Consider the following 21,008-nt stretch of genomic DNA (forward strand, 5'->3'; position numbering starts at 1 on the left):
AGTGTTTGTGTGTGACCTACACTAGAAAACCTGCCCCAATATATCTCCCAAAATCATATCTATAATCTATCACAGGGTTAATAGGGTTTTTTGTAGTTTGTAGATTTTTTAGTTTTTAGATTTTAGTATTTTAGTTTTTATATATGGACTTTCTGTAAGTATTTGTTGATATTTTACTACGTACTTATGCTATAATATTCTTAATTTTTGACATTATACAAGTTGAATAAATAAAATATTCAAAAAATATTCAGTGAAGAAGTTTGGGTTTATACCTGCTGTACACGATGAACCTGCACCTTTTTACCCATTATGCCAACAGATTGACAAATGAATCAAAATGAAAACGAGCCATCTTGAAGCTCATTTGAGGGTAAAACATCCTAACCATGTCAATTTGAAAGTGGAATATTTTAAAATCACTGAAAGAGAAGTTTGAAAATAAATTAAAAATTACTTCATTATTCAATCTACAGCCCAGAATCGTATCCTTGAAGCTATGAAATTTCTCTGCTGAGAGCAAAACATGGTGAGAATCATATGATTGGGAAGTAACTGATTAAACCGGCAATATCATTATTTCTCAAAACAATTCTGCAAAAGGATGACAAAGATGTCCAAGCAATGCCATCGAGTAATAGTACAGTCTGCAACAGAATAGATGACATGGGTCAAGATGTTGAAAAACAGCTTATTGAGAAGTTGAAATCACAAAAGTTCTCAATACAACTGGATGAATCTACTGTATGGGACAGTGAGGCTCTGTTATTGGCATATGTGAGTTTCAAGAAGAGCTGATGTTTTGTGAATTATTAGAAACAACCATTACTGCAGTTGATATCTACAGCAAGCTCAAAAATTATTTGGATGGAAATGGAAATACCAAAAGGAAACACCATCTTGTTTTGCAGATGGTGCACCTGCTATGATGGGTATAAAAAATGTTTAAAATTAATGAAAGATGAAAATACAAACATGCCGGTTGTGCATTATATTATCAACTGAGAAAACCTGCCAAGAAAGTTTCCCCTGTTCTAAATGAGATACTGCATTCTGTGATCAAGTGTATCAATGCCATCAAAGACAATACCAAATGTGAATGTCTGTTTAATCAGTTTTGTGTTGACCAAAATGCAGAACATGCGAAATTATTGATTCACACTGAAGTAAGGTGGTTGTCATAGGGAAGCTGCTTCAAAGGTTTATGGAACTGTTTGATCTCCTCAGTGAGTTTTTGAAGAACAAACCTGAAATGAACGTCTTGCTAACAACAGATGGCAAAGCTTATGTGAGTTTCTCAAAAATGTCTGTCAAGTAACTAAGTACATTAAACAAGCAACTCCTAGTAAATATGATGCCCATTGGTGCAAAAACAAAGGCATTTGGATTCATGACATTTCTAGAATTATGCCAAAGGAATATTTCTGCAAGAAATTTCAGTCAATTCTGTTGGTTGAATAAGTGTGAGCTAACTAATGCTGCTACAAATGTCACTGACCATTTGAAATTGTTGGTTACTGACTTCAATGATAGATTTTGTGATTTAAAGGCAATGGATTTTTCCTCTTGGTTAACTCAGCCATTACTGATGGATTTATCTGAAATTCCAGTGTAATACCGAAAAGAACTGCAACATGATGAATCTGTGAAAACTGTTCTAAGTGAAAGGAACCATAATGTGGCTGTCTAACAGGATCAAAAAAAATACCAAAACTTGACTACTTTAGCAAGGGAACTATTGATACATTTTCCATCGTCTGATTTAGTAGAATGTGGCTTCAGTGCTGTTAGCAATTTGCTACAAGCTAAGAAAAACCGACTAAAAATTACAAAACGTAGAGTTTTAAGGTTGAGACTAACAAAATTAGTCCCTTGAATCAAATATAAACTAAGGTTATTAATGTTGTGTTGCAATAATTACTTTATTTTTATTTTTTCTTTAAATGTAATTTCTTTGTTTTATTCATGTAATAAAATCTTTAAATGAAGTTTCAAATAAATAAATAAATAAATAAATAGATGAATATATAAATAAATAGATAGACTCCAGCCAGTGTCAGGGGCAAGGTTTTCACTGAAGTGACGACAATTATTGAATGAGTGTTTGAGATGGTTGAATATATGCATTCCAGTGTATTCTCACCTTAATTACATTGAAATACACTTGTAGTAAATGATTTAATTAAAACTTCTTTTGAATATATAACTTTTTTCCACTAATAGTGGGATGCATGTTTTTTTTGAAAAATTAAAGTGAGGCCAAGGACAAAAAAAGGTTGAGAACCACTGTATTAAAGGAAAAGTGGGTTAATAATGATGTACATTTAAATTTGTTGGACTATGACTTTAAATTTAAGGATTAGTTGGATAAGGCTTGTAAAATGACAAAGGAGAAAAACCACACAACGGAAAATGAAGGTTTGGTATGACTGCAAAGCAAAGATGAGAAATTTTAAAACTGGTGACAAAGTGTTGGTTCTGTTTCCTATACATTAAAATCCTCTGAGGGCAAGATTTTCAGGGCCATACAAGACAAAATCCAAAATTAATGAGGTCACTTATGTCATTGAAATACCTTATCATAAATGAGAAACTCAGGCCTGTCATGCAAATACGATTAAGCCATATTTTGAGCAACTGCCTCACAATAAGACTAAATTTTCGCCAGAGGTGATTGTTATCAACCTTAATACTGAGGAGACAAGTGAAACAAATTTCAGAGAAGATCATGGGACACAGAAGTTGATAAGGCTGAGATTGGAGATTTGCAGAACCTGGAAGCAAAGTTGGTGCATCTCAAAACTTCAGAAAGGGAAGAAATTAAACAGCTATTTTTCAAATTTAAAAATCTTTTTCCCAGATGTACCTCAGAAAATTTCTGTAACTTATCATGATTTGGATGCAGGTGATGCAAGAACTATTAAACAGCATCCCTATTGGATGAATGTAGAAAAATGCAAATTAGTAAAAAATCCAAATTAGTAGATCAGGAAATTGACTACATGTTACAGAACAGTATCATTAGGAAGTCTACTTCAAATTTGGAGTTCACCTTGTGTTTTAGTGCCCAACCCAGATGGAACTGTGAAGTTTTGCACAGACTATAGGAAGGTGAATGCTGTTACAAAGACATGTTTACCCTATTCCTAGAGGGAATAGATATATAAGTTGGGGAAGATAACAGGAGGATAGATAAGTTGGGGAAGGCAAAATTTCTTACTAAAATAGAACTTAAAAGGGTATTGATGTGTGCCATTAACAGAGTAGGCCAAAGAAATTTCTGCCTTTGTAACATCTTCTGGACTTTATGAATATAAAGTCATGCCCTTTGGAATGAAGAATACTCCAGGGACATTTCGAAGACTGATTAATTTGGTGATTCAAAGGTTAAAGCACACAGGTGTCTACATTGATGATTTAATTATCAGTATTGACACATGGACACATGAGAAGAACATGCTTTTCTTTAGCCATGGATGCCAGCGATGAAGAATGATGTTTATCATTCTGTCTCCTACCTTTCAGAGGTTTAATGAGCATCAGAAGAATTACTCCACCATAGAGTGGTTAACTTTTGTGTTGGCTCTACAATATTTTGATGTTCATCTTTGTATAGCTAAAAAGTCACATAGTATAAACTGATCATAATCCATTTTTTTAATATAGAATGAAAAATAACAATAGATACTTGTTACATTGCAGTTTAATTTATAAGAATATGATTTAATAATCACACACGTTAAGGGAAAGGACAATTTGATTGCTGATTGTCTTTCTAGATGCTAACATTTTGTAAAATGAAATTAGCTACCATGTGTATTGGTATCTAAACATTGTTTTGTTTTAGATTATGTAGTACTAAAATTTTGTTCTTGTAGATCAAAATTTTACTTTGAGGGTGGGGGATGTTATGGACTCTGTTAGGACGGTGGACTGTGACAAGAAATGGACGAGTTCTACAGCTTTCTGTTTCACAGGCTGTGTTAACTGGCCACGGTCAGGCTAGGCAGGTAAGGAAAGGGAAAAAAGGAAGTAATGTGAAGGAGTGACAGGAGATCAGCAGGAAGAAACTGGAGAAAGGAAGACGAGAGTTCACCTCTCTAGACTAGAAGGAGACTCAGAGACACTGTTCTCTCTTGGTTGAGAATGATTCTACCTGACTGAACTTGAGTGTGACAGAGGGAGTCACTTAACACCTTTTAGTGAAAGAGCTGTTTAGAAAGCCCGTTGTGCCAAGGCCTGTGGAGGAGTTCCAAGTCTGTAGCACCACATCCTCCTGTTATCTTCAGTGTTCAATTTTGGATGTCCTTCTTGTTATTCAGTCAAAGAACTGAACTTTGGACTTTGAACATTGCGAAGTAACTTTGAGGATGGAGTTTTTTTTTTTGTTTTGACTGACTTCCTGACAAGAATGAGCAATTTGGAGGTTTTTCCTGTGTATTTTGTAGTATTGGGCACAGACAGTAATGTCTGAGGTTTACACACACAATTTGAAAATGTATTTAGTTCTGTACTAAAATGGGTTAATTTGGGAAAGACACTGCATTTTATTGTTGTTAATAGTTAAAATTTAACCTATTGAAATATGTATTTTTTCTACTGGTTTGGGACATAACAGTACATGGCATTTCAATTGTGCACACAGCTATGGGTTACGAGCGAGTAGAGCAGTGGGCAAAGCACACATCCTTGAGATGTGCCTGTGATGATAATCAGTGAGGAGATATTGTTTCCAATTCATACTATTGCAAAGGAGGGTGTAGAGGCCCAGGTTTTGGAGCTATTTGACTAGCATTGAAGGTATGATGGTAATGGACGAAGAGTAGTGTGATGTACGTGCTGCTGTTGATTCAGAACCGTGAAGCAATTATGGTGATAGGCAAATTGCAGTGTGCCAAGATCTTTATTTAGGTACAAGTTAATTCTGGCCATGACCAACCTCTCAAAGCATTTCATCACGGTAGTTGCGAGTGCTCCTGGCTGATAGTCATTGATTCAGCTCACTCTGACCTTTTTGGATGCCACAATGATCGATCCCCTCTTGAAACAGGTGGGAACCTCTGACTGCAACAATGAAAGACTGAAAGTGTCCATGAACACCCCAGCTAGTTGGTTAGCATCAACTCTCAGCATCCAGCCAGGTACTAAATTATCAGGGCAATTGTGCTCGACCTTAAGTACACATTTTAGAAGATCTCAATTTCCCTCAGTGCTTTTACCATCAAGTTTTAACATTTTAAATCCTGTTTTTCTGCAATGATTGCTTCATTTCTCCTTTGGAGAACTGCATTTTTTTCCTTGCCTCAGTCCTGATATCGGTCACCCCATCGTTCTGGACTCGGTGAAAACATATCTACCTTGTCAATCTCTCATTTTTCTAAACTCCACCAACTGTGGACCCATCACAGAATAACTTATTCATCTCACATAACATCTACACTGCATCACATCCAAGACACATAGTACAAAAGGAAGAGATGGTAATAGAGACAAGCAATGAATCTTAATTCATAAAATGGGGCAAGTTCAAAAGAAGAATCTAGTGTAAAAAAAAATATTTTTCTGGAATTTCGTTTCAAGCCCTTTGTGCCAAAATGAAAGTGGGTGCTATTTGACTTACAGAAAGGAGACCACACAAATAAATACACATCAATGAAGGAGCTAGAAGAAATAGCATTACTGACAAAGAATGCAGGTGGAATTTAAATTTCATTTTCATCGCCTGTTCACTGATAAAGGATTGCCTAATTTTTGTTATATTACTTTGAATGAAAATTAAGTGAATTCAAAAATAAAATTACCAGTAAACTGATATAGTGGATCCTCATCCGTTTAGGATGCCACACTTATATCTATCAAGCTTATTTTCTTTGCCACTGCCTTGAGTGATGCGAATAATATTTGAAATTATAACGCAAACTGATCCAACGTTTTTCATTCTGATTCTGTGCACTGGTATTTTCTGTTGCTCTGTCTACAGTACTATTTCTATAATTTTTTTTCAGAAATTTTAATATCAAAACTTACTAGCTTGGATGGTCCATGTTTCATTAGAACCTGAAACAGATGTGAATTTTTTTTTAATTACTTACTCAGAATTGTGCAGTTTTGCTCAATGAAATAAGCAAATACTGTACTTCCAAATAATTCAATTTTATTTCTACTTTAAATGTAAAAGATCATTCAAAATTAAAAGAACTGTTGCATTTTCTTATATTTCATCATAAGAAATTGCTGACAGAAATAATTTCTTCATTTATTTAAGACTGCTACAATCTGTGAACAAAGGCATCATGTCACAAATGACAACAGAATTAAAGCATTAAAGGATAACATTCTGCCTAATTCTGCAATGCTAGTGATTTTGTGCTGCACTTGCGCTCCTTATCATTTCATCCTTTTAAATCATGCATGAACTTTACTGAATGCATCCACCTGTCTCAAACACTTGTGAAGCAAATTCGACAGTCCTTCAGTTTCTTCAAAGCTCCTTACTGGGAGGTATTGTTCCTAATTTTGCACTTTTAAACATGGGAAAATACAGTACATCTTCATCCACCTGATTAAACTGGTCAAAACTTTTTTTTGAGTCCTAATTGGAGTCTTCTCTTTAGTCGCAAGTCGGACGAAATAGAAAAGGGACTGTAGCCCATTGCAACTATGCTTTTCATCATTTCCCCTTTTTTATTTGGGGGGGTGGGGAGGTGAGAATTAAACAATACCCATGTGCTTTTCCAGATGTCTCTTAAATGTTCTTGCTATTCCTCCCTCCACCACCTCCATTGACAGTTCATTCCAGATGCCAATTATTATATCTTAGGAAAAATTATCAACTTCAATCTTCCTAAAATCCCCTCTTCATTTTAGACACCCTTACCATGATGTAGTTTGGATTGTGGAAGGTCATGTGGCCTCTTCATCTGGAATCTAGTGGGAGTGTTGATTGTAAGAATAATGCAGTCTCTCTGTCAGGAATCGGAATGTGGATTGCAGAGAGTCGAAGGTCGCCTGCGAATCAAGGGTTAGATCTGCCAAAAGATGAGGCCGACGCACAATTGGCCCTCGCAAGTCACGTGGACTCATCTTGCATTAACAAAGCCTCTGCCCTCTCTCTCTCTGATTGCATGGAGACCATCACTGAATTCCAGGCTGCAGACCAAAGGCTGCTCCGGAGGGCAGAATCCAATGGCCCTGTCCCAGATTCCAAGTCATGGGCAATGCTGGAGATTAGGTTCATTTGATATACTTGTTAGTTGAAATTAATTTACTATTTGTTAATGTGGTGTACCTGCTCAAGATAGAGTTAATTGCACTGTCTGTTTAACACTCGCGTTCCCAATCAGGTGTTGAGAATGTTTAGTAGTAATTTATTCACATCTGGTGTATAGTTATTTGTGTATTATAGTTTTTGTGTATTATTGCTGTGTATGTGTTCATAAGTTGTGACCATTGCAGAACTCCAGGCTGTGAGCCACGGGCAGCTCCAGATGTCCGACTCAATGGGCCCATCCCAGACACCGAGCAGCAGTGTCACTGGAAATCTGATTCATGTGTATGTACTCATTAGTTTTGCAGTATACTGTACCTGTGGATCATGGGTGCAGAAGAAACCCTCATTTCTGGGTATACCGTGCCTGTAGATGATGAATGCCAGAGAAGTCAAACCCCTGTTTCTTGATATACTGTGTCATTCTGTGTGAGCTTGTACCCTTTTGTGAATTCCCTTGCAATAATAAGGCCCATCGTTTGATGATTACACATGTCCAGCCTTGATTTTCTTTGAATCCATCAAACTTATTCTTACAGCACAGGGAGGAGTTAGGATGGCCTTGGACCACCTACTCGCAGATAGAGTGGTACTGCTGCTGTTGTCAGTAAGAAGCGGGGCATTGGTATTCCCAGCCAGTCGGGAACAAATTAAAATGATCCAGGTTCCAGTCCCTAGGACACAATGCCCTATGGGGAAGCTGATGAACCTGTAGGGTGGGAGGCGATGGGAGGAAGTTGGCAGACCATCAGTGGGTATGGGCTATGTATAATGAAGATACATCTGTGGGGTAATAGTCTGTAAAGGGATTGGCATGGTGTGGTGACTTCCAAGGGGTAGAATGTAGTGTGGATTGAGGATAACGTAGCCTCTGGAATCTGATGGGATTGTGGAGTCATGTGGCCTCTGGAATCTGGTGGGATTGTGGAGTCATGTGACCTCGGACTGGAGTCTAGTTGGAAGTCACCTCAACTGTTAATCAAAGGTTAGATCCGCACATAGTTGAGGCTGACCCACACAATTGGTCCTCTCAGGTCATGTGGATGGGTCTTGCATTCAAAAAGCTGACCACATGCAGTTCCCCCCCCCCCCACCTCCCAGCACTCACCAGCATTTTCTCACACCTTGATGAAAGGCTCAAGCCTGAAATGTCAGTTATGTATCTCTGCCTTTGCTGTTAGACCTGCTGAGTCTCTCCAGCATGGTGTGTTTTACTTCAATCACAGTGTCCATAGAATTTGGTGTTTTCCCCATGCCTCTGCAATTATATCATTCATCTTCATCACCCTCTCTATTGGAGTTGCCACTTTCAGGGAAGTATTTACTTTACCCTAATGTCTCTTGGTTCATACCTCTCCCAGCTAATCTAGTTACTGCAAGGGAGGAAGCTCTCCATCTACTATAACATACCATGAATGACAGTCCCCAAAACTCCCCACATTGACCACTGCTTCTTGTTCAGTTATTATCGACCATGGTGTGATCCTTCTCAATACCAGGCTCAAAGCCTTTTCTGGAGAAAATTCCACTTGTTGTTCCACTATCATATGCACAGAAGCCTAAAGTGCAGAGAAACTGATTTCTGCTCTTTCTTATTTGCATTAGGTAATAGGGGAAAGACTTTAAAGGGACTGGATGGAAGAGTTCAAACAAGCTGCCAGAGGTTAAAACAGGTACAATTGTAATACTGTATTTAAAAGAACAATTAGACCTGCACACAGATCGGAAAGGCTAGAGCAGTGTTTTGCAACTTTCCACTCACATACCACTTTAAGTAATTCTCGATGCCATAGGTGCTCTGTGATTAGTAAGGGATTGCTTAAAGTGGTATGTGAGTGGAAAGAAAATGGTTTGAAAACCACTGTTTTAATTGTTCCTAATTGACTCGTGATGTTCGCAGTTTCATAACTCCAAAGGAAATGGGCCAATAACAATTTTTCTCAAGTAAATACTTCATTAACAATTGGGTCTAGAGCAATGATTTTCAACCTTCCCTTCCCACTCACATATCACCTTAAACAATCTCTTACTAATTACAGAGTATTGATGGCATCGGGAATTACTTAAAGTGGTATGTGAGTGAAAAGAAAAAGTTTGAGAACCACTGGTTTAGAGAAATATGAGCTAAATGGGACAAAGCTGAATACACAACTTGAACTGCATGGACATGTTAAGCAGAAGGACCAGTTTCAATTCTGTTAAAGTCCAACTATCACCTTTATAAATTAAATTCATTTAAAGGATTCTTATAATTTCTTCATTTGCTTGAATGTCCTTATGTTAGAAGGCCAGGGGGATGGTTTCTCTAGAGTTTCTACATGGCTTTTTAGAGACTGGAATTGCACATAGTCTAATGGAGAACTACGGAGCTGCATCGCAAAGCATTTATTCAGTTTTTAAAAAACTACTTTGGGGCATTAGATTACATAACCAAAACTGGGTTAAAAAAAAATACATTGCTTCCAAAGCTCAGAAACTTGACAGCTGAAGGCAGGGTTGCCAAAGTTCACACAATTAAATGCTGACATAAATAAGAGGTCAAAATTAAAGGTCTGAAGATATCTCAAAAAAGATACAGGGCATGGAGTGGGGAAGGGAACGCAGCAATGACTACGGCCGCAGTTCACAGGAGCAGTGTTCACTCAGACACGGCTCTCCTTCAGCCGGCACATTAAGGTGACAGAAAGGCGTCTTCTCCAAGGCCACCTGAAAGTCTTAACTGCACTCCCCCAGCCGCGTCTGCTGGTGCATTATCTGCGTCCGAGCACCTGAAAGTGGCTTAAGGAAAGCATCTAGTCCAGATGGAGTACCCAGCCAAATACTGAAAACCTGTGCTGGCCTGAAACCCACCTGTTTCAAACAGGAAACAATCATACCTGTGCCCAAGTGTGGCAACCTGCCTAAATGACTACCAACCAATGGCACTCACATCCACAGTTATGAAATGTTCTGAGAGGCTGATGTTGAAGCACATCAGCTCCTGTCAGAGTGGCAACATGTATCCATTCCAATTTACTTAGTGGAACAACAAGTCTACAGCAAATGTCATCTCACTGGCTCTACACAAAATACGAGAACATCTTGACAGCAAAGATTCATACATCAGGATGAGCTTTGTTGTCTATAATTCAGCATTCAACATTATTATCCCTCAAAACTAATCAGCAACTCCAAGACAAGCCTCAATACCAATAATGTTCAATTGGTGCACCAAAAACTTAACTCAATGTCACCAAAACCAATGAGCTGACTCTAGACTTTAAGAAGCGAAAACCAGAAGTGTACAATTCCGTGATCATTGGGGGGGGGGAGAAAAAAGATGGAGAGGGTGAGCTAATAAAAATTCTTTGGAGTCCATGCCTCAGAGGGCCTTTCCTAGACCCAACACACTAATGTCATTGTGAAGAAAGCACATCAGCACCTCTACTTCCTCAGGAGTTTGTGAAGATCTTGTATGACATCAGAAACCTCAGCAAACCTCATGCGTAGTGGAAAAATGTGTCAAAAGTCTGCATCACAGCCTGGTATTGGTGCACCAATACCCGAGCGCAAACCCCTAATACAGGCTGATACATTACAGGCAAAACTCTCATCACCATCAAGAAAATCTATATGGAAAGGTGCCATCAGAGAACTGCAGCAATCATCAAAACTCCATTCCACCTAATGAAGAGGATCAAAAATTTATGCAAGATATCTTTTTGAAGATTGCAGATACGCAGGGGAATATACTGATAGGAGGGGACTTTAACCTTAATTTGGACTCAAAGATGGATAAAACTGGAAAAAAGACTAGCAGAAAGGACAAAGTAACCAAATTTATGTTGAAATCAATGGAGCAAATGCAACTTTTGGACATATGGAGGAGACAACACCCAAAGGAGAAGGAATACTCATATTATTAGGGTAGACATAAAACATACTCAAGGATAGACCTGTTCCTGTTGTCTGCCCACAACCAAGGGAGAGTTAGAAAAATGGAATATAAAGCTAGATTGTTATCAGATCACTCACCCCTGTTATTAGCAATAGAACTGGAGGACATCCCACCGAGAACATATAGATGGAGATTAAGCTCCATGCTACTTAAAAGACAGGATTTTAGAGAATTAATTGAGCGACAAATTAAAATGTACTTTGAAATAAATACGGAATCAGTGAAAGATAAATTTATACTATGGGATGCAATGAAAGCGTTTATCAGAGGAAAGATAATAAGTTATGTAACTAAGATGAAGAAGGACTACAATCGGGAAATAGAACAGCTGGAAAGGGAAATAGCAAGTACAGAAAAGAATTAGCAACAAGGGAAGATACAACAAAAAGAGATTTGGCGGACAAAAAAAAATACGAAACACTACAAATGTACAAGGTGGAGAAGAACATAATGAAGATAAAACAGAAGTATTATGAAAAAACGCACAAATTACTAGCTTGGCAGCTTAAAACAGAACAAACTAAAAGAACGGTATTGGCATCAAGGAAAAAGGACAAACAAATTATATATAACCCAACGGAGATCAATGAAAACTTCAAGGAATTCTACGGGCAATTATATCGAACTGAGAACGAAGGGAAAGAAGACAAAATAGATGAGTTTCTAGCTAAAATTAAACTACTGAAATTGCAAGAGAAGCAAAACAAATTAATAAAATTGTTTGAAATAGAGGAAATAAAGGATATATTAAAAACACTACCGAACACTAAAACACCAGGAGAGGATGGACACCCAATAGAATTCTATAAAACATTTAAAGACTTATTAATTCCTCCTCTCCTGGAAGTAATGAACCAGATTGAAGAAACACAAAATATGCCAGATTCATGCAAAACCGCAATAATTACAGTAATACCAAAGATGGGGAAAGATCCACCAACACCAGCATCGTATAGACCAATCTCTACTCAACACAGATTATAATAGCTAAACTATTAGCCAACAGATTGGCCGACTGTGTACCAAAAATAGTAAAACTAGATCAAACTGGAATTATTAAGAAAAGACGAACAACGGACAATATCTGTAGGTTCATTAACTTAGTCCATAAAGTACAAGGAAACAAGATGCCAACAGTGGCAGTTGCCTGAGACGCAGAAAAAGCCTTTGACAGAGTAGAATAGAATTATTTATTCAAAATACTACAGAGGTTCAACCTACCAGAGAAATATATTAATTGGATAAAAGCATTATATAAGGGACCATTGGCAAAGGTGACAGTAAATGGATATATATCAAACCAATTTAAATTAAGCAGGTCAACTAGGCAGGGATGTTCACTATCTCCCTCACTGTTCGCGTTAGCTATAGAACCCTTGGCAGATCTGATAAGAACAGAAAATAAAATAAGAGGGATAAAAATAACAGAGAAAGAATATAAAATCAGTCTATTTGCAGATGACATCATAGTATACTTAACACAACCAGAATTATCAATAAAAGAATTACATAAAAAATTGAAGGAATATGGAGAAGTATCGGGGCACAAGACCAACGCAAATAAAAGTGAAGCGATGCCAATGAATAATGCGGATTTCACAAAGTTTAAGAAAGAATCACCATTTAGATAGCAAACACAAGCAATTCAATACCTAGGTATTCAACTAGATAATAATCTAGGCCATCTATACAAATTAAATTATCAGCTATTAATGAAGAAATTACAAGACGACTTAGAACATTGGAAAGATTTACCACTAACACTGATAGGAAGGGTAAATTGCATTCAAATGAATATCTTCCCAAGGATACAATATCTATTTCAATCATTACCAATTCACCTAACAGAGAAATTCTTCAAGGAGCTAAAGAAAATAATAAGGAAATTCTTATGGAAAGGGGGGAAACCAAGGATAGCGCTAGATAAATTAACAGAATGGTACAAACAAGGGGGCTTACAGCTACCAAACTTTGAAAAGCTGGTGCAACAGGGGAATTCACCAGTATTGCACCATCTCCTCAACATTTGGAAGAAGATTCACAAAGAAAGGAAAAAAAATTATCAACTACCAAAATTAATATTGACGCAAAATCAACTAATCCCTTTCACAATAGATAACCTTTCCTTGAGAGAATGGGAGAGAAAAGGGATCAAAAGAATAGAAAATTGTTTTTCGGGTAATAAATTATTATCTTTTGAACAAATTAAGTACAAATCTGGTGTAACTCACGGTACAATGTTTGCATACCACCAACTGAAAAACTACTTGAAGGACAAATTGGGAAGCAGGCTGAGGTTACCAGAAGGAAGCAGTTTTGAATATGTGATTACAAACACAATGATAATTAAAAGATTTATTACAAATACGTACATCAAACTGCAAGAGAAAGAGAACGATGAAATAAGCTGTAAACCCAAACAAAAGTCAGAACAAGATCTAAACATAATAAAGAATGAAACATGGGAAAAGCCATATTCCAGAACTATGAGAAATACAATAAACATGAGGTTACGCATGATACAATATAATTGGTTACACCACGCCCCAAAAGTTAAAATAAATGGGACCAAACAGTATCAGATAGATGTTTTCGCTGTAAGAAGGAAGCGGGAACAACAGTACATGCAATTTGGGCATGTGAGAAAGTGGAAAAGTTTTGGGAAGATCTAAATCAGGTATTAAATAAAATCACAAAAAGCAACATCCCAAAAAATCCAGAGATCTCTCTTCTAAGTAATACAAGAAGTAAAGAACTTGGCCTTGATTTAGATGGAGTACAAAAAAGATGTATTATGTCAACCTGGAAATCAGAAGATAGCCTGAGAATACAGCAATGGTACATAGAAATGAATAAATGTATTCCATTGGAAAAAAATAACATAATTTAAGAAATAATATCACAGTATTCGAACAAATTTGTGAACCATACATGGAACACAACAGAGAATACCTACTGCAGACCTCCACCACCTAAAATGACAGAATGAGAAGACGACAAAATGAACTGATCCATTGTGTAAAAGTAAATGACACAATTTTCTTGTTTATTTTCATTGTGTGATGACATTGTTTAATGTATCATATATGTTGAACGTTGAGTGAATGGGGAGGGTGGGTGGGAAGGAGGGAGGGAAGAGAGGGTGGAAAAGGGGAGAAAATAACCCAATATATTCAAGAGGGAAAGGTTTATGTGTATTTTGGTCAATATGGTTCATAGTGTGAAAAATAAAAAAAATTTAACAAAAAAGAATCCATTCCACCCGGGGACATTATCTTGCTGCTACCACCAGGAAAGAGGCATCAGAACCACAAGACTTGTACAACCAGGTAAGGAACAGTTGCTAGCGCGCCACCATCGGATACCCATACAACTCTACAGACTCATTTAAAGGCCCTTACTTCGCATATTATTACTAAAAAAATTTCTCTACTACACAATTTGTTTACATTTTTCTCTTTTGTATATGTATGCTGTATTTTTCTTGAGTTTACCTTTACTAAGAAGTAGAAATTCTGCCCATAGGAAAAATATATTATATGGGATATTGTGCATGCAGTTCTAATAATGAACTTTGAAATACAGAACAAAATACACTGCATAAAATTTAAATGGAACATGTGAAGTAGTAGTTTCAAATTAATTATGGAGAAGGCTAGGCCCTAGTCCTCCGGTTGAGATTCTAAACTGGAGAAAGGCCAATTTTGAGGAAATGAGGAAGGATCTAGAATGCATGGATTGGGTCAAGTTGTGATCTACAAAGGATGTGCAAAGTGGAAGTCCTTCAAAAGGTGAAATTTTGAGAGTATAGAGTTTATATGTTCCTGTCAGGATGAAAGGCAAAGTTAACAGGCAAAGGGAACCTTAATTTTCTGATGATATTGGGGATCAGGTTCAGAAGAAGAGATGTCTAGCAGCTATTACCAACATGGAGTAAATGAGGTACTTGAGGTTTATTTTAAAAAATGCAATAAAAACTCAAGAAAGAAATCAGGAAGGTTAAGCAGGAGGTTGCTTATGCAGACAACATGAAGGAAAATCCTAAGGGTTTCTACAGTATATAAAGAACAAAAGGATAGTAAGGGACAAAATTGATCCCTTGAAGATCAGTCTAGTCAGCTATGTATGGAGCCAATAGAGATGGCGAGATCTTGATTTTTTTTTGGAATCATGATTTACTCAGGAAACTGGCACAGAGTCAAAGGGTTAGGAAAACAAGCAGCAAGGTTATAGAACCTATACAAGTTAAAAAGGCAGTGCTTGCTGTCTTAAAGCAAATAAATGTGGATAAATGCCCAGGGCCTGACAAGATATTCCCTCGAAACCTTGAGGGAGGCTAATGAAGAAATTGCAGGGGCCCCTGGCAGAAATATTTAAAATGTTCTCAGCCATGGGTGTGGTGCCGGAGTAACAGATAAAATATTGGAAGGTGTTCCAAGAGATCAGATACACAAGTATTTGGATAACCAGGTATTGATGAGGGATAGTGCATGGTAGACGGAGTCCCACATGGGAGGTTGGTCAGGAAGGTTCAGAAGCTCAGTATTCATGGTGAGGTAGTAAACTGGATTCAACATTGGCTAAACAGAAGCCAGAGAATGGTGGTAGATGATTGCTTCTAAGACCAGAGGCCTGTGATTAGAGGTGTGCCTCAGAGATCGATGCTGGGACCATTGTTGTTTGTCATCTATATCAATGATCCAGTTAATTGGATCAGCAAATTTGCTGATGACACCAAGATTAGAGGCATTGTGGACAGTGAGGAAGGCTTTCAAAGAGATCTAGACCAGCTGGAAAAACAGATGGAATTTAATTTAGACAAATGTGAGGAGTTGCATTTTGGAAGGATAAAGCAAGAAGGTACATACACGGTAAATGAGGAGTGTGGTAGAACAGAAGGATCTGAGTATATAGATACACGATTTCTGGAAATTGGCATCACAGGTAGATAGGGTTGTAAAGACATATTGGCCTTCATAAATGAAAGTATAGGAGTTGGGATGTTATGGTAAAGTTGTACAAGACTTTGGTAAGGCCAAATTTGGAGTATTGTAGCAGTTTTAGACACCCAACTACAGGAAAGATCAGTAAGATAGCAAGAGTGCAGAGAAGATTTACTTGAATGTTGCCTGGACTTCAGGAACTGAATTACAGGGAAAGGTTAAACAGGTTAGGACTTTATTCCCTGGAGGGAATAAGAATGAGGGGAGATTTGATCGATATTTAAAATAATGAAAGATATAGATAGAGTAAATGTAGGTAGGCTTTTTCCACTGAGGATAGGTAAAATACAAACCCGAGGACATGTGTTAAGGGTAAAAAGGGAAAAGTTTACCATTGGGTACTATATCCATATATCTTTCTTTTTTTCTTTCTTTCTTTTGGCTTGGCTTCGCGGACGAAGATTTATGGAGGGGGTAAATGTCCACGTCAGCTGCAGGCTCGTTGGTGGCTGACAAGTCCGATGCGGGACAGGCAGACACGGTTGCAGCGGTTACAGGGGAAAATTGGTTGGTTGGGGTTGGGTTTTTCCTCCTTTGCCTTTTGTCAGTGAGGTGGGCTCTGCGGTCTTCTTCAAAGGAGGTTGCTGCCCGCCGAACTGTGAGGCGCCAAGATGCACGGTTTGAGGCGATATCAGCCCACTGGCGGTGGTCAATGTGGCAGGCACCAAGAGATTTCTTTAGGCAGTCCTTGTACCTTTTCTTTGGTGCACCTCTGTCACCGTGGCCAGTGGAGAGCTCGCCATATAACACGATCTTGGGAAGGCGATGGTCCTCCATTCTGGAGACGTGACCCACCCAGCGCAGCTGGATCTTCAGCAGCGTGGACTCGATGCTGTCGACCTCTGCCATCTCGAGTACTTCGACGTTAGGGATGAAGTCGCTCCAATGAATGTTGAGGATGGAGCGGAGACAACGCTGGTGGAAGCGTTCTAGGAGCCGTAGGTGATGCCAGTAGAGGACCCATGATTCGGAGCCGAACAGGAGTGTGGGTATGACAACGGCTCTGTATACGCTTATCTTTGTGAGGTTTTTCAGTTGGTTGTTTTTCCAGACTCTTTTGTGTAGTCTTCCAAAGGCGCTATTTGCCTTGGCGAGTCTGTTGTCTATCTCGTTGTCGATCCTTGCATCTGATGAAATGGTGCAGCCGAGATAGGTAAACTGGTTGACCGTTTTGAGTTTTGTGTGCCCGATGGAGATGTGGGGGGGCTGGTAGTGATGGTGGGGAGCTGGCTGATGGAGGACCTCAGCACCACACAATTATAGCACAGAAACAGGTCATTTTGGCCCTTCTAATCCTCACCGAACTAAGTACTCTCTTCTCGTCCCACCTTCCTGCACCCTGCCTATATAACCCACCCATCCATATACCCATCCAATTTTTCCTTAAATTACATAATTGACTCTGCCACCACTACTTCTCCCAGAAGCTCATTCCACACAGCCACCACTCTGAGTAAAGAAATTCCCCCTCATGTTATTTCTAAACTTTTACCCCTCAACTCATGACCTCATTTCAGTCTCTCATATTCTCAATGGAAAAAGTCCTATCCACATCAACTCGGTCTATCCCTCTCATAATCTTAAATACCATTATTAAATCTCCTCTCAACCTTCTATACTCCAAAGAATAAAGACCTAATTTGCTCAATCTATCTTTGTAATCTAGATATTGAAACTCATAACATTTTTGTAAGTCTTCTCTGCCCTCTCTCCACCTTGTTGATATCCTTCCTATAATTCAGTGACCAGAACTGCACACAGTACTCTAAATTTGGCCTCACCAATGCCTTGAGCAGTCTCAACATCACTTCCCAACTCCAGTGCTTTATAAAGGTCAGCCTATTAAAAACCTTCTTCACCACCCTAATCCACATGAGATTCTACAATGCACTGTTATTCCTAGATCTTTCTGCTCCACTGCATTTCTCAATGCCCTCCCATTTACTATGCATGTCCTGTTTTGATTATTCCCACCAAAATCAAGCACTTCACACATCAGCATTAAACTCCATTTGCTATCTTTTAGCCCACTCTTCTAAGCAGTCCAAATCTCTCTGCAATCTCTGAAAACCTTCATTACCCACAATTCCACCTATTTTAGTATCATCTGCATATTTACAAATTCAATTTACCAACCCATCATCAAGATCATTATGTACATGACAAACAGCAATAGACCCAATACAGATCCCTGAGGTACACCACTCGTCACTGGCCTCCAGCCTGACAAACAGTTATCCACTATGACCTTCTGTAATCTCTCTTCCAGCCACTGTTGAACCAATTTCACCATCTCAAAATTAATACCCAACAACTGAACCTTCCTAACTAACCAACGTTCCATGTAGAACCTTATCGAAGGCCTTACTGAAATCCATCTAGACAACATCCACTGCTCTACTCTCATCAACATTCCTAATCACCTGTTCAAAAAAAATTCAACACGATTGGTCAAATATGAACTTCCATGCACAAATCCATATTGAGTGTTCCTGATCAAACCCTATCTATCCAGATACTTGCGTATACTCTCTAAGAACACTTTCCATTAATTTTACTACCATAGACGTCAAACTAGGCTTGCTCCTCAAACCCCTTTTAAACAAAGGAACCACATGCAATACCCCAATCCTCTGGCACTATACCCATCTCTAATGACATTTGAAAAATCACTGTCAGAGCCTCTGCTATTTCCTCTCAAGGTCTTGGGGAAAATCCTGTCAGGGCCTGGGAGACTTGTGCACCTTTATATGCTTCAAAGGCTCCAATGTTTCCCCTTTCCAAATCACTATAGTCACCATAATTACCTTCTTTGCTTCCTTTACCCTACACAAATACCAAAGAAAGGAAATTGTTCAAGATCTTCCGTCCCCCTCTCGTTTGGCCCCCTCCCCCTCTCGTTTGGCCCCCTCCCCCTCTCGTTTGGCCCCCTCCCCCTCTCGTTTGGCCCCCTCCCCCTCTCGTTTGGCCCCCTCCCCCTCTCGTTTGGCCCCCTCCCCCTCTCGTTTGGCCCCCTCCCCCTCTCGTTTGGCCCCCTCCCCCTCTCGTTTGGCCCCCTCCCCCTCTCGTTTGGCCCCCTCCCCCTCTCGTTTGGCCCCCTCCCCCTCTCGTTTGGCCCCCTCCCCCTCTCGTTTGGCCCCCTCCCCCTCTCGTTTGGCCCCCTCCCCCTCTCGTTTGGCCCCCTCCCCCTCTCGTTTGGCCCCCTCCCCCTCTCGTTTGGCCCCCTCCCCCTCTCGTTTGGCCCCCTCCCCCTCTCGTTTGGCCCCCTCCCCCTCTCGTTTGGCCCCCTCCCCCTCTCGTTTGGCCCCCTCCCCCTCTCGTTTGGCCCCCTCCCCCTCTCGTTTGGCCCCCTCCCCCTCTCGTTTGGCCCCCTCCCCCTCTCGTTTGGCCCCCTCCCCCTCTCGTTTGGCCCCCTCCCCCTCTCGTTTGGCCCCCTCCCCCTCTCGTTTGGCCCCCTCCCCCTCTCGTTTGGCCCCCTCCCCCTCTCGTTTGGCCCCCTCCCCCTCTCGTTTGGCCCCCTCCCCCTCTCGTTTGGCCCCCTCCCCCTCTCGTTTGGCCCCCTCCCCCTCTCGTTTGGCCCCCTCCCCCTCTCGTTTGGCCCCCTCCCCCTCTCGTTTGGCCCCCTCCCCCTCTCGTTTGGCCCCCTCCCCCTCTCGTTTGGCCCCCTCCCCCTCTCGTTTGGCCCCCTCCCCCTCTCGTTTGGCCCCCTCCCCCTCTCGTTTGGCCCCCTCCCCCTCTCGTTTGGCCCCCTCCCCCTCTCGTTTGGCCCCCTCCCCCTCTCGTTTGGCCCCCTCCCCCTCTCGTTTGGCCCCCTCCCCCTCTCGTTTGGCCCCCTCCCCCTCTCGTTTGGCCCCCTCCCCCTCTCGTTTGGCCCCCTCCCCCTCTCGTTTGGCCCCCTCCCCCTCTCGTTTGGCCCCCTCCCCCTCTCGTTTGGCCCCCTCCCCCTCTCGTTTGGCCCCCTCCCCCTCTCGTTTGGCCCCCTCCCCCTCTCGTTTGGCCCCCTCCCCCTCTCGTTTGGCCCCCTCCCCCTCTCGTTTGGCCCCCTCCCCCTCTCGTTTGGCCCCCTCCCCCTCTCGTTTGGCCCCCTCCCCCTCTCGTTTGGCCCCCTCCCCCTCTCGTTTGGCCCCCTCCCCCTCTCGTTTGGCTCCACCCACAGTTGTTTGCTCTGATTCTCTAAGGGACCAATTTTATCCCTCATTTCTTTTGCTATTAACATATTTGTAGAAACCTTTTGGATTTATTTTCAGCCTACTTCCTATAGGCACCTCATACCTTCTTTTAGCTTTTATAGTTTAAGAATCCTTTTACATTGAATATATTCTCCAAACATCTTTTTTCCTTGTTACTTATTTATTATTGTAGGTCTCAGTTTTTTTTCTTTTAAGAAATATATGGATTTGGACCCTTTGTTTTTCCTGCCATTAACCACGCCATCTGTCTTCAAGTTCGACCTTCCAAAATGCATCATTTCACACTTATCCAGATTAAACTCCATCTGCCACTTCACCTAACCCTGCATTCCATCTCTATCCTGTGGTAACCAATAACCTTCTGCATCCCCACAATTAAGGTTCTACAGATCCAATGCCTCATGACTTTCGGAATGAGTCTACCATGGGGAATGTCAAATGCCTTCCTAATACCACCCTATTAACAATTTACTGTCACTTCCTAAATGAACTGAATTAGACTCGTGAGGCATAACCTGTCCCTCACAAAACCATGTTCACTATCCCTCAGATTATGCTTTTCCAAATGCTCATAAATCCAGTCTAAGAATCCTCCCCAATAGATTACCCAC

At 40.3% G+C, this 21,008-nt stretch overlaps 1 protein-coding gene across 5 annotated transcripts in view; it reads right to left on the reverse strand.

Moving 5' to 3' along the window:
• The window catches only part of ica1 (islet cell autoantigen 1), a 165,736-nt gene that overhangs the window by 142,791 nt on the left and 1,937 nt on the right, over window positions 1-21,008 (reverse strand). For 3 of the 5 annotated variants that reach the window (XM_069913714.1, XM_069913715.1, XM_069913713.1), the window contains exon 1: window positions 6,028-6,057. The exons of the other annotated variants lie outside the window; for them this stretch is intronic. In XM_069913714.1, the coding sequence (XP_069769815.1) occupies window positions 6,028-6,044 (17 nt within the window). In that variant the 5' untranslated portion in view covers window positions 6,045-6,057. Of the gene's footprint in view, window positions 1-6,027; window positions 6,058-21,008 lie in introns of those variants that run through there. 5 annotated transcript variants of the gene reach the window in all.

Source organism: Narcine bancroftii, chromosome 1, assembly GCF_036971445.1.
Source record: "Narcine bancroftii isolate sNarBan1 chromosome 1, sNarBan1.hap1, whole genome shotgun sequence".
NCBI lineage: Eukaryota > Metazoa > Chordata > Chondrichthyes > Torpediniformes > Narcinidae > Narcine > Narcine bancroftii.